Source organism: Mesoplodon bidens (genome assembly GCF_964165515.1).
Source record: "Mesoplodon bidens genome assembly, chromosome: 9".
NCBI classification, from domain to species: domain Eukaryota; kingdom Metazoa; phylum Chordata; class Mammalia; order Artiodactyla; family Ziphiidae; genus Mesoplodon; species Mesoplodon bidens.
Window position 1 is genome coordinate 45,625,322 of NC_138166.1, and position 14,601 is coordinate 45,639,922.

A 14,601-nucleotide genomic window follows, 5' to 3' on the forward strand; every position below is an offset into this window, starting at 1 on the left:
CATTGGTAAAACTTTGTCTCACAAGGCTCAAATATGTGTGTTCCTTGACCAGAATGAGCAATGTGGTTTCTACAGAAAAAAAAAAAAAGCAAATAAATTAAATGTTAAAAAACGCTATTGTAGTTATGTATATTCTGTATTCAAAATGGTGTTATAGAGTCACAATAAAATATATGGAAACATAATATATTAAATTAAAAAACCCCAGAAAACCAAACATACAGTATATATTTTGTTAAAAAAATATATATGCGTATAGAAAAAAGACTGGGGAAAAAACCACCTGAGTATCAACAACAATTATTTTGGGGAAGTGGAATCACTTGTGATTTCTAGTTTCTTCCTTGGTTGTCCAGATTTTGTAAATTCCCTTCAATGAACATGTTTGCTTTTGTAATAAGAAAATTATAAAAATGGCAAACTATAATATATAACATAATTATGTATTATGTAAACTATACATAATATAATTATGTATTTGCTTAAATAAACTGAAATCTCATGGAGCCAAAATATAAAATTATTCTCATTTATGAAAAAAAAATATTTCACTTGTTCTAGAACCTGAGGTGTAATGTTCTAGTAGTCAAAATTCTCAAATAGGGCTTCCCAGGTGGCGCAGTGGTTAAGAATCCACCTGCCAATGCAGGGGACATGGGTTCGAGCCCTGGTCCGGGAAGATCCCACATGCCACGGAGCAATTAAGCCCATGCACCACAACTACTGAGCCTGCACTCTAGAGCCCGTGAGCCACAACTACTGAGCCCGTGTGCCACAACTACTGAAGCCCACGCGCCTAGAGCCCATGCTCCACAACAAGAGAAGCCACTGCAATGAGAAGCCCGCGCACCGAAACGAAGAGCAGCCCCAGCTCGCTGCAATTAGAGAAAGCCTGCGCACAGCAACAAAGACCCAACAGAGCCAAAAATAAATAAATAAATTAATTAAAAAAAAAATTCCCAAATAATGACATAATTGAGAAAGAAAACATACACTCCTAAACTTACAAGAGGTAAAGAATGACTTATGAGACCTTAAGACTTGAACAAGATGGTTATTTAGAGGCTGAGTTAATTCCTTTAAGAGAACCATGCTGCCCAGTGAAGTTCTTCAAAGGAACATTCTCACCTGACAGTATATCTCAAGTGTAGCCATAATGTCTGTTGTCTTTTTTATGTTTGATAAGCTACTCCTCAGTCAAGCTTTTCTTTTAACTTATTTTTTGCTTAAAATGAAATATGAGCAAGCAAAAAAACAAAAAGAAACAGTATTTCTTTCCTGAAAAGGGCATTTCTAATTTTGCCACTAACTTACCAATAATTGGGGGGAAGCTTTAGATTATTAATTATTAATTATTTGGAGCTTCAGATTCCTCCATAGAAAATGAAGTACTGATAAATGTTTCCTCTAAACTTAAAATTCTGTAGCTCTATGAATATAACAAAATTCTCATTCAAATCGTCATCTGCATATACAGGATCATTCTGAAAGAAAGAGGAATGCCAACTGACCCACAGTTCTACCTCCATCTGTACCAAAAGATGTGTTTGGGGTTAGTGAAACATCACTACTGTATTTGAATTGAGTGCCCTTTATATAGGCTGATAACCAGACCAGTCCCAATGGAAATATTTGCTCTGATAATCATTTAATTATTGTAAAAATATACACACATGAGTAATAGAGTTAGCTAGCTCTTCCGCACTGTGTGTGTGTGTGGCGGGGGTACAGAATCAAAAGCAGTGGAACAGTTTAGATGGCAGAGAGCAGCTAATGATGACAGCTGGCTTTGGTCATAAGATGACAGGGGGGCTTCCCTGGTGGTGCAGTGGTTGAGAGTCCACCAGCCGATGCAGGGGACGCGGGTTCGTGCCCCGGTCCAGGAAGATCCCACATGCCGCGGAGCGGCTGGGCCTGTGAGCCATGGCCGCTGAGCCTGCGCGTCCGGAGCCTGTGCTCCGCAATGGGAGAGGCCACAGCAGTGAGAGGCCCGCGTACGGCAAAAAAAAAAAAGATGACAGGAAACACAGGTGAGGAAGCATCAAAAATGACTTTGCCTAGTTCACAGATTTGCCTATTTAAATAAATAAACAAAAGCAAACAAACAAGAGAGGGCCTTGCAAGGATAAATGACCACACTGTGCTAGGACTGAAATGAATGATCAATTCAACCTCATGTAGCTGGGGTCCAAGGAAAAAGAAAAAGAACTTAATTGGACCCATAAAAGATTGTCCTAGGTCCTGGCAACTGTAGTCAAGAATAACTGATGTGGGCTTCCCTGGTGGCGCAGTGGTTGAGAGTCCGCCTGCCGATGCAGGGGACACGGGTTCGTGCCCCGGTCTGGGAGGATCCCACGTGCCGCAGAGCGGCTGGGCCCGTGAGCCATGGCTGCTGAGCCTGCGCGTCCGGAGCCTGTGCTCTGCAAGGGGAGAGGCCACAACAGTGAGAGGCCCGCCTACCGCAAAAAAAAAAAAAAAAAAAAAAAAAAAAGAATAACTGATGTGACTTTTTTTTTTAAGTTTTTAAGCAAAACACATTTTCTTCCTTGTTTCATTACATATCATAAATTTAGATGAAACTTGGAAATCTTAGTTCAGAAAACTTGCTTTTGAAATTATAATCCTTTATCCCTTAGCCAGCATACATTTCTCAGAACTTCTTAGAAGCTAAGCATCCTGCAGCACTTGACATTTGCTGGGGTCCAGATAATAGGATGAGATGAGAAGTGATTGCTATCGTTTTTATTTTAACAGTATTATTGTCCTCTGTCACTTCAATTCCCAGTCTCAACATTGGTGGAGTTCATGGCAGGTATTTTGGAATATATTGTTAAGTTCTCTAGTTTTAGTAAACAGAGAGGAAAAGGCCATTAAAAAAAAAAAAAGGTCAAAGAAATTAGTGGTTATTCTCCCTCTTCATACAACTGACTAAGAAAAGGATGAAGATGAACTCCTCCCAAACTCACATCTTCTGTACCCTGCAGGTAGATCTCTCTGAAAGGCCCAGCACAAAAGCATTTGTGCCTGGCAGCAGGAAAAATGTGTGTGACCACGAGGTGGTCAGAAAGTCCATAACTTAGGTATTCAGGAATGCCTGACATAGGGGAGAGGCATCGTTTCGTGAGCTTTTATTGAAATAATTAATATTGAAGAACTGGGGAGAAACTTTTCTTTAAGTGTTCCCCAAAGTAAAGTAGCTTTTTTGACTTGATATCACCAGATTCAGAACTGTGGATTTTTTGTATAGGTCAGTGTCTCTGGAGCCCAGGACAAAGAGAATGAGCCTTCAGAGCCCACCTGGGCTGCCAGCCTTGCTGCCACTCCATCATCTGAGACTGCCACCACCCAGGGGCCATTGCTCAGGTCCCCTGAGGATTAGGCAGAGGGTCTGGAAACCAGAGCTCAAAGTCCCATTTTGAACTCAGAGCGAGAAAAGTTCGTGCACGAAGGTAAGAGATTTCTGCCTATCAGCTGTTGTATCTATAATATCAAGAAGGCACAGAAAGGATGGTCTCTAAAATCTCATCCAGAGATAACATGTTTTGACTCTAAACAGGGAGGACAAAAGACACTTTTCATTTTATTATATATAGAATTAGAAAACTGGCTGGTTGTTGGAACAAATTTGGTCAATCAAAAAACTTAAAGCTCTTATAGTGTTTATTGTTATTTTAAAATTTGAAAGCCTTTAGAGAGGATATTGCGCTCATGTTTGCAGTAGCTCTTACCACTCCCTATTGTCTTACATGAAGCCTTCACACATGCAGACATTTGAATTTTTGACCCCTGGTTGGAAGTAAGAAAAAGAAGCTAGAATCTAGATTCCAATTCATCAGTATATTTTCTATGGAGTTAATGTCTATAGAAATTAATCATTACATACACATTTGTGAAGAACATGCAAGAGAGACAACATCCTTGTCCCAAAGCAGCTTAGATTGGCTTGACAACAATATACATTATTCAGTTATTGCTTTTAAAGAGTGGAGGTAGCGAGAATCCACTTGCTCCCTTCTATTTGGCCAAAAAGATAAATTTAGAGGTCAGTTTTAGCAAATAAGTGAATTGAGACATATTCCAAATCTGGGGAAATGATTATGGCAGATGGAGAAAGGGCTTATTTTGCTATTGAGAAATGAAGCTTATGGCATGTAAACTGTCACACAGAACACAAGTGTCAGGCAGCAAGTATCTATTTGGTCTTTTTTGGGAATTTTCTCACCTTGGTATAAGTTCCTCAGTAAGAAATAATAATTAAAGCACTAAGGACAAACATGAAATAAAAAGGGATTTAACAAACAGCTTTATTGTTGTAACTCTAATTAGCTTTATTTTTTATTTTTTTGGAGAGTGGAAGTGTTTCTGAAACTTATTTGTAAACTGACATTAGAAGGTCATGTTTTTATTGTCCTGTAAAAGCTGATCTTTTGGGCTTCCCTGTTGGCGCAGTGGTTAAGAATCCGCCTGCCAATGCAGGGGACACGGGTTCGAGCCCTGGTCCGTGAAGATCCCACATGCTGCGGAGCAACTAAGCCCGGGCGCCACAACTACTGAGCCTGTGCTCTTGAGCTCTGAGCCACAACTACTGAGCCCGCGTGCCACAACTACTGAAGCCCGTGCACCTAGAGCCCATGCTCTGCAACAAGAGAAGCCACCGCAATGAGAAGCCCAGGCACTGCAACGAAGAGTAGCCCCCGCTCACCACAACTAGAGAAAGCTGCACACAGCAACAAAGAACCAAAGCAGCCAAAAGTAAATAAATAAAATAAATAAATTTATTTTTTAAAAAGCTGATCTTTTTAAAAGAAAATTGTGATATAAAGAGAGCCCTTCATGGAGGTAGCCATTGTTGGCACGTATTCAAGTGGCACCCCAGAAACAGCCCAGGACCACCTTGCTGCATGCCCTAGCCCAAGCCAAAGGAACATTCTGGCCCCACTCACTTCATGCTACAGCCTAGCACTAGATCTGGGGTGGCCACAAGTGAAACAAGTGAAAAGACAGGATCATGGGGTACATCCGAGCCAAACTCTGTAAGCCCATGAGCCCTACTTGCTTCAGCACTCCCCTCCTTTTGGGGCAAAGATTCCAGAGTGAAGAGAAGGAAAAACACACACTTTAAGGGAGAAGAGTCAGCTCAAGCCTGACCCTCGGGGCTTCCATTCCAGCAACCTGGGAGCAGACCCAAGGGCAGTGACAACCACTGAGCAGAGAGGACGTCCTGCCTCACACACAGCTCCAGTTCTAGCTCCTCCACCTCCAGCCCAATCCCCTACCAAGGTGACAGCTGCCAGCTCACCCTGAGGAAAGACATGGCTGGCATCCACATCAAATCCAGCTCTCCCACCAAAGGCAGTGGGCACATGCACATAGCATAGGGACACTCCTACATAAGAACACCCCTTCAAAACCAAAATAGCTAACTGTTTCATCTAGGTTCATAGACACAGAGAAACTTAAGTGAAATGAAAAGGCAGAGGAACTACTCTCAACTGAAAGAGAAAACCCATGAAAAAACAATGAAACAGAAATAAGCAACTTAGCAGATAAAGAATTCAAATCATTGGTAATGAAAATGCTAATTGAATCAGGAAGAGAAATGATCTAAACATAGATCATTTTAATAAGGAACTAGAAAATAGAAAGACCCAATCAAACATAGATAATTCAGTATCTGGGATAAAGAATACTCCAGAAGCAATGAGTAGCAGAATAAATGACACAGAAGGACACATAAGTGATCTGGAAGATAGAAGAATGGAAATCACTCAATCAGAACAATAGAATGACAAAAAACAAAACAAACAAACAAAAACAAGTGCAACATGCAAGATCTCTGGGATAACATCAGACGTGCCTACATTTGTATCAAAAGGAGAAGACAGAGAGAAGGGGATCAAAAATGCATTTGATAAGATTATTGCTGAAAACTTCCCAAATCTGAAGAAGGAAACAGACATCCAGGTACAGGAAGCATAGAGGGTCCCAAACGAGATGAACCCCAACAGACCCACACCAAGACATATAATTAAAATAGCAGGGCTTCCCTGGTGGCGCAGTTGTTGAGAGTCCGCCTGCCGATGCAGGGGACACGGGTTCGTGCCCAGGTCCGAGAAGATCCCACATGCCACGGAGTGGCTGGGCCTGTGAGCCATGGCCGCTGAGCCTGCGCATCTGGAGCCTGTGCTCCGCAACGGGAGAGGCCACAACAGTGAGCGGCCCGCATTAAAAAAAAAAAAAAAAAAAAGCTACATATTTAAAACAAAAATTGTAATTTAGACAAAGGAACATTTTCTACCCTTCCTTTAAAATGTGTAAAAGCAACTTTGAATTTTAGTGGGGTGGGATGGGAAGGTACTTGATGGCTGAGGACCACTTGAAGCCCACATGAACTCCTGAGCAGAGCATTTTAAACATACAGTATACACTAAAAAAAAAAAAATAATGAGCCACCAAATTGAAATATAACCCAACAGAGTAGCAGAGAACTGGCTCTGTCATTTTATGACATCCAGTTTGGGAAGATCACTAGTTCTGAGCTGAACTCAGGCAGCATTGGTATATATCATCTCACAACACACTTTCCTCTTCTTTCAGGCCTGTGACCCTCATTTGAGTTTGGGGCTACACAAAAGTGCACCCAAGGAAGGAGAAGCTGGAATAACAGCCATCTCAGCAAAAACAATCTTGTATAGCTTAAATTTTTATTATGTAGTATTTGATACTACAAAATAATATATGCAATATACTTGTAAATTAAAAAACATGATACCAAGATGGACACCAGTGAACACACCACATGGAGAATGAACCAAACATAAGCAATTCTGTTGAAACTTCCTGTGAGCCCCTGCATCATCCCAACCCCCTGCTTTCTGCTAGAATAACCCATCTTGAATTTTGGTCTTACCATTTCAATTTGTTATTGGTTTTTATATGTTATTTTACATGTGAAACCACATAAATCTCTAAGTATCTCTAAATAATACATAGTCTTGCTTATTTTAGAACTTTATAAAAATGGTGTCATACTCTGGTCTTCTGCAACTTGCTACTTTCATTCAATATTATAATTAATCACTGTTTTACCATATCTAAATGTATTCCTAAATAATTTATTATTTAAGTTTTTTGAGCTTTAAAAAATTGGTTTCATGATGTGTAATTCTTTTTCACTTGATATGTTATTACATTATAATTCATACTTGTTCACTTTCACATTTGTATAATACTGGTATGAATATATCACAACATATTCAACCATTACCTTGTCTATGTTAAATTATTTCTAATTAATATTTTTCATCAGCTTTGTTTTGAATGCTCTTACGTGTGGCTTTGGGTGCTCGTGTACCAGTGGTTTTCTAGGATATATACCCAAAGGTGGAATTGGTGGGTTGCAGGATATGTAAACATTCAAAATTAGTACATCATACCAAATTTTTTCCCGAAGTGTTTGAACCAGTTCATTATAAATTTGCACCAGTTGTTGTGTAAGCGTTCCCATTGCTTGACATTCTTTTTTTAAAATTTTATTTATTATTTTATTTAATTTATTTATCGTTTCTGGCTGCATTGGGTCTTCGTTGCTGCGCACAGGCTTTTCCCTGGTTGCGGCTAGTGGAGGCTACTCTTCACTGCGGTGCGTGGGCTTCTCATTGCGGTGGCTTCTCTTGTTGTGGACTACAGGCTCTAGGCACGTGGGCTTCAGTAGCTGTGGCACGTGGGCTCAGTAGTTGTGGCTCGTGGGCTCTAGAGCGCAGGCTCAGTAGTTGTGGCGCATGGGCTTAGTTGCTCTGCAGCATGTGGGATCTTCCCGGACCAGGGCTTGAACCCGTGTCCCCTGCATTGGCAGGCAGATTCTGAACCACTGCGCCACCAGGGAAGCCCTTGACATTCTTTTTAACACAAAATTGTCAGACTTCTTCATTTTGTTAATCATGGATGTGAAATGGTATCTTGTTTCAATTTGCCTTTCTCTGGTAGCATCTTACCATATTTATTTACCATCTGTGCTGTTGCTTCTGTGAAATGTCTATTTATAATTGGGGGAGATTTTCCTATTGGATTGTTTGCCTTTGCTTATTGAATTTCTGGAGTTCCTTATATATCCTGAATTTGAATTCTTTGCTCATTATTTGTGTTGCTAATATCTTTGTGGCTTGCCTTTTTATTTTACTCTTTTCTTTTTTTAGTGAACAGAAGTTCTCAATTTTAATGCAAATTTACCCATCTTTTTTTTTTTTTTGTGGCTAGCACCTTTTTTCCTTGTTTATGCTGCTCAGCCTTTCAGCCACCTTTCTTGGGCAGGAAACTCACCCAGGACAAAACCTGCTCTGGGTGCTGGGTGTACCTCTCTAGCTTCCCATCTTCATGCCTGGTAATTCCTATGAGCCTATTAGCATGTTGGTGATTTCCAGGTGGCTGTTTTTTCTTCATCTGTTTTAGTTGTCTCAGCATGATAGTGGGTCTGAGCTACATAGATGGCCACTACCCTATTTTTTGTTGTTGTGGGATGGAGAGCTTTGGGTATTTTCTTATTTCCTGGAAGCCCAGCAATGCATTGAAAAGCCTGTATTGTCACCGTATGGTTGTTGTAAAGCAGAAAGACCCTTCAGAGTATCTAGCCTGCCATTTTGCAAAGAGCAGAAGTACTTATGTTTGTTTTTCAAGCTTTTCACAATTTTCCCATATAGAAAATTGATATGCAAACATATTGTAATGTTGACTTAGGTGTTCATCTCTTTGTCTGAAATGTTCTCCTCTTCCTTCATGTGACTGACCAAATCCTAATATTCCAAGGACAAGTTGCAGGCCTCCTTTGTGGTACTTCCTCATCTCTCTCAGTTGGGCCATGCTCAACTCTGAGGACACAAAGCACTTGCCCTAATGCCTCCATTCTACCCTGATCACAGTCAGAGCTGCCTTGCACTTAGTGGAGAGCACTTGTGTTAGTTTTGTTTTGCTGCTTTAACAAATTGCCACAGGTTCAGCAGCTTAAAAAACACAAATGTATTATCAGTTCTGGAGGTCAAAAGTCTGATGCAGGTCTCGAGAACTGGGCTAAAATCTAGGTGTCAGTGGGGCTGTGTTTCTTCTGGAGGATCTAGGGAAGAATCCGTTTCCTTACCTTTCCCAATTTCTAGAGGCTACCCACATTCATTCTTTGGCTCATGGTCCCTTCCTCTACCTTCAAAGCCAGCAACAGCTGGTTGGATTCTTCTCATGCTACCATCTCTCTGGTGCTCTGATTATAGCTGGGAAAGGTTCTCTGCTTTTAAGGACTAGTGTGATTTGATAAGGCCCACCTGGACAATCCAGACTAACCTCCCTATCTCAAGTTCCTTAACCTTAATCACATCTACAAAGCCTTTGTCCTATGTAAGGTTCTGGGGATTAGGGAATGGACACTGTTGCATCCATTACTCTGTTGATCACAGCAACTGTACCGTCTGCCTGTTCTCTGAATTTAGAAGCAAAGACATGCCTTGTTTATCTCTGTGTCCCTAGTTCCTGGCACCTAGGAAGAACTCAATATATTAAAAAATATTAGAACTCACTTTATAAAATTCATTACAGAAATAATTAACTCCTTGAAAGAGAGGAATAGAAAACGTTAAGAAAAAATCACACCAGTTTAAAAGAATAAGAGAGCAGTGATATGTCAATGAGTTAAAAACTATTACTCTCATCCACTTTGAGATTCAGGACACTCCTCCCCTCTTTTCCCACCCTAATTAGCAAAACAAAGGGAAAAGTCACACGGAGTGTTGTCTGGCTAGATAAAGAATCAAAGAGGCTGAATTGAACAACCTGAGATTTTGGAAAAGAGAATGATGATTTATGTTTTCATTTTAATCTAGTTAAAAAGCTAATATGGAAATAACCCAAGTGCCCATCAACAGTTGAATGGATAAAGAAGATGTGATACACACACACACACACACACACACACACACAGGAATATTACTCAGCCATAGAAAAAAAGGACGAAATATTGCCATTTGCAGCAACATGGATGGACCTAGAGAATATTATGCTTAGTGAAATAAGTCAAACAGAGAAAGACAAATACTGTATGATGTCACTTATATGTAGAATCTAAAAAAATAATACAAATGAATCTATATATACAGACTCAAGTAAAAAACAAACCTACGGTTACCAAAGGGGAGAGGGAGACGGGGAGGGACAAATTAGGAGTCTGGGAGCAAAAGATACAAATTACTATACATAAAATAGATAAGCAATAAGGATTTAATGTTTAGCACAGGGAATTATACCCAATATCTTGTAATAACATATACTGGAATATAATCTGAAAAAAAAAAATCCAAAACTGAATCACTGCACTATACACCTGAAACTAACACAATATTGTAAATCATTTATACTTCTATTTTTAGAAAACCAATAGAGATGGGGGAGATATATGACATTTTGTTTCTCCATTTTCAAATAAAAAAGGACAGATTGTGTACACAATGTGCTAAAACCAAGAATGTGTATCGAGAGAAGTGTCCATTTTAAATTAAGACATTGAGAAATCTTTAGTATTTTATTAAGTACTAATGACGTTCAAGAATTTTAACAATGACAAACTTCCACTGAAATGTTAAGATATCTTAGACGATCATTTCTACCGTTTTCATTTAGTTGAAACCTCAGCTTTGCTGACTGCAAGAATTGCTCTCATGGGAGGTCTGAAGAGCATGCTAAATTTATAAAATGCCAAGTAGGTTTGGTGATTTTAGTCTTACTGTTTTTCCTACACACAACAAGAAGTAAACGAAAGAATGAGAGAAAGCCATTTGCATGTTACATGTAACAGAATCGTTTCACGTCACTAATAAACCAAGAGATCCTATAAGTAAAAAAGAATAAAAAGGAAAAAACAGGAAAATGATAGGGACTGGCAGTTCAAAGGAGGTGGCCAATACACCTCTGAAGGGATGCTTAGCTTCATTAACTGTCAGAGAAATGCATGCTAAGCAGGTCTGGGGTGAGGCTGGGCACCCACGGGTGATTCTGATGAGCTACCCTGGCTGAGAACCAGCAAGGGGACATCTGAATTATGCCAGTCTCAGGAGAGAGTCCACTATTTGAATTGGAATTTTAGATGTTCAATGATTTATGCCCTTTTTCTCTACTAAACTATAATTCAGTGTCTTGCGTGAACAGCCGTGCAAAGATGGATTAATGCTGTTGAAGTGTCCGGAAACTTTCCCCCTCACTAAAATAACACATGTTTTAGAATATGTGTGTCTGATCGTTAAAACAAGAATAGCTCCAAATCATATTTCACACATATGAACGGCATTTCAGATTTAAATATATATATCTGACTTGATTTCTAAATTCATTATTTCTTACTATTTTCATAAATTAGTATCTTTGAAAAATCATTCATTTAAGCCAATGCATTAAAAGTCACATCAAACTCTGAAAGTTAGGAAATTTTAAGCCCTGACGAAATCAGGTTGAGAAAATATGGGCTCTTCGACTTGCCAAGGATCCTTAGAATCTTCTAGTACTACGTCTCCTCTATTCCTTATATCCTTTAGACAAATACTCTGACTGGGCATTCTTGGGGTGAGCGTTTCTGACAAGACAGTTTTCTCCTCCAGAGGCAGCCCATTGTTTAGGTAACACCAACTCCCACTGCTAGAGTTGAGCTGGATGTCCCCTGTGGCTTCCATCCTAATAAACTCCTACCCTGACCTTGTGGAACCTTTCAGAATGGTTGTGTTATTTTAAGACAGCCAATATGTCCTCATTCGTTTGGGCTGCTTCAGCAGCTTCTCCTATTTCCATGGCTTTTTTACCACCCTACCCTCTAATTCTGAGCATGCCCTCCAGATTGTGATGGGTGTTCTTGGTGCCTAGAGTAGGAGAGGAGCAAACCTGTTAACACATCCCTGATTCTAAACAGTATTATGTCCCTGTGGAATAGAAAAAAACCTAAGGTAACTGCCACATCAGTAGAAGACATGGGAAAATTTCCCTCTATCTTGGAAGCAAAGAAAAATAAGAATTACATCGTAGGAATTCTAAATAGTAAATCAGAACTTGTGGATTGCAAAGACAGAAAAATAAAGATTTCTTTCCCTATTTCTCTCTGAAATTGACTGAAACTTCAATTTTATTTTTACTATCCTTCAAATTTGTCTTTAAAGTCTGCACTCACAGTTTCTTGACATTATTTTTAAGTACTACTGGAATTCTCCAATTATTTTCTCCTTAGTATATTAGTTGGTGTTACCTTAAATTCATCATTTGGCTGTTTTTTTCCATCTCTTGCATCTTAATGAAGAGTGCTATGGTTTTGCTAGTTTCAGCAATTTGGGATTTTTCTCAAGTTGATTCTGTTATGAATACATCACTGATCAGATTTGTTTTTGACTCTTTAAAACAAAACAGAGCATGTCCCTGATGGGAAAAAAATCAAAAACAAAACCCTAACAGACCTTGTTTTTATGTAATCATCTCATCTCTAGTCTTCCAAGGAATAAATATTGGAATTTGTGTAGAATTTCTTTGTGGTATATTACATAATTTGCTATTAAATAATATGGAAAAATACAGTAAAATTGACTAAAATTGTGCCTATTCAAATTTTAGAGTGTTACTTGAGCTTTTCCCATACTGAAAGTTGAAGGCCAAGCCTGTTAAATTTGCTTCGTACCACCCTCTGCCTTCACCACAAACCAGCAGTCCCTCTGTATTCCATTTCTCTGAATGGTGCAATCACTCAGCCGTTGACCTCATCTGGCCTCTGAGGAACACCCCAGACTCTTTTCCTCTCCCTTACTCCCAATATCCAATTGCTCAGTGCATCTGGTCTATCTTACTTCTCCCTGATCTTCTCCACCCTGAGTTTCTCATTGTTTCCAAACCAGCCTCCTCACCTCCATCTTATCCCTCACCTCTGATCTTTATCCCCCTAGTGCTGCTGAGTTACAGTAAATGTGACCCAATCATTCTCCTCCTTAAAATGCTTTAGAGGCTCTCCGTCTTCTCCAAGGTACAGAGCAAACCTTTTAGCGTAGTATTCGAGGTCCTCACCCCTGCTTACATTTCTCATTTATCTTCCTCCAGGTTCTTATACATATTATTCAGTTCAGCTATACTCAACCATTTGCTACTTTCTGAGAGCACCATTCCTTTCCCTTTGAAATATTCCCTCTTTGTGTCCTCCCTTCCTTTTTTTCCTTCCTCCCTCCTTCTCTCTCTTCCTTTCTTCTTCACTTAGTATTATGGAACTCATTCTGTGTTAGTAGATGGAGAGCTACCTTAGTCTTAAAATGCTTCACAGCAGTTCATTTTATTTAATCAACCCATCTTTCCTTGGCCTTTCAATGTTTCCAATCTTTTGTTACTATGACCAAGGAAAAGCTTCACTGAATAGCCTTGTACACATTAGTCTTCTTTTTTTTTGTACATATTAGTCTTTGTGTAAGTATATCTATACAATATATTCATGAAGCAAAATTGTAAGAACAAAGAGAATGTACTTTTGATAGGCATGTCAAAGGACTTACCTTAAAGATTGTGCCAATTTACATTCCCCCAACTTACGAGTGTACCTGCTTTTTCCCTTTCTCACCATTATTGAGTCTTATCAGTTGTTTGATCTTTGTGATCCTCTGACGGTTGAAAATGGGATCTCACTTTAATTTTAATGTGTATTTTTCTCTTATTTTTTCATTTCTTTATATTGCAAAATATTTGATATACTCAAAGGAATATATATTGCATATAAGTAGGTTTTAAAGTAAAATAATTACATAAAAACCTGTGTATTTACCACCCACCTGAAGAAATAGATCACTACCAATATCATTAAAGCCACCTCTAAGTTTGTCCCCAGCTGGACAAAGGCAACTTGAAAATAAGTGGTCATGGTGACTTGAGGTGCCCAAGAATATGCTATATGAGTCTCCAGAGATTACCATGGCCAGCAATGTGCTATACAGGTCCTGAGATTATCATGCCCAATGATACCCTATGTGGATTCCAGAGGTTACTGTGTCCAAGGATATATCATGAATCTTCAGAGGTCACCCTTGAAAGCAGCTCAAAACAGGATAATCTGGGGGAGCCAATCCAGTCTTAACCCCAAATACCTGCTACAAATAATCCAAAGGTCTGTGCTAGAGCTCTGTGGGAGGCTAACCCAGTCCTTGTGGCTCACAGAGATGCCATGTCAAGTTCTAAATGCCACCAGAAACCCCGCTCAGCTTTGATCTTCTCACCTTGTATTCTGCTTCCCTGCTGCCTGCCACTCAGTATGCCAAGTACTAAAACTGGGTGTAGTTATGGAGGTGATTCATTTAGGATTATGCCAAGAACCCAGGAATGCCTGAGAGTTACTCCAAACCCCAGCTCCCCATATCGACAAGAATACGTACAGAGAACAACAGCAAAGGACAGCAAATCTCCACATCAGAGAACAACAGCAAAGGACAGCAAATCTCCACATCAGAGAACAGCAGCAAAGGACAGCAAATCTCCACATCATTTTCTATACTTGAGTCAAGTGCCAGGGCTGAGCTTTCTGGCAAGTATGACTGAACCGCACAGCATTTTTGGTCCTAGGCT

The 14,601-nt window shown here is 39.6% G+C and overlaps 1 protein-coding gene across 1 annotated transcript in view; it reads left to right on the forward strand.

The window, feature by feature from the left end:
- Window positions 1–3,879, forward strand: part of COL28A1 (collagen type XXVIII alpha 1 chain) — a gene marked incomplete at its 5' end in the record, with an annotated part of 152,152 nt that extends 148,273 nt beyond the window's left edge. The window contains 2 exon segments of the mRNA XM_081243661.1: window positions 3,248–3,376; window positions 3,380–3,879. Coding sequence (XP_081099787.1) covers window positions 3,248–3,376; window positions 3,380–3,646 — 396 coding nt within the window. The 3' untranslated portion in view covers window positions 3,647–3,879.
- Between the last annotated feature and the right edge of the window lie 10,722 nt (window positions 3,880–14,601).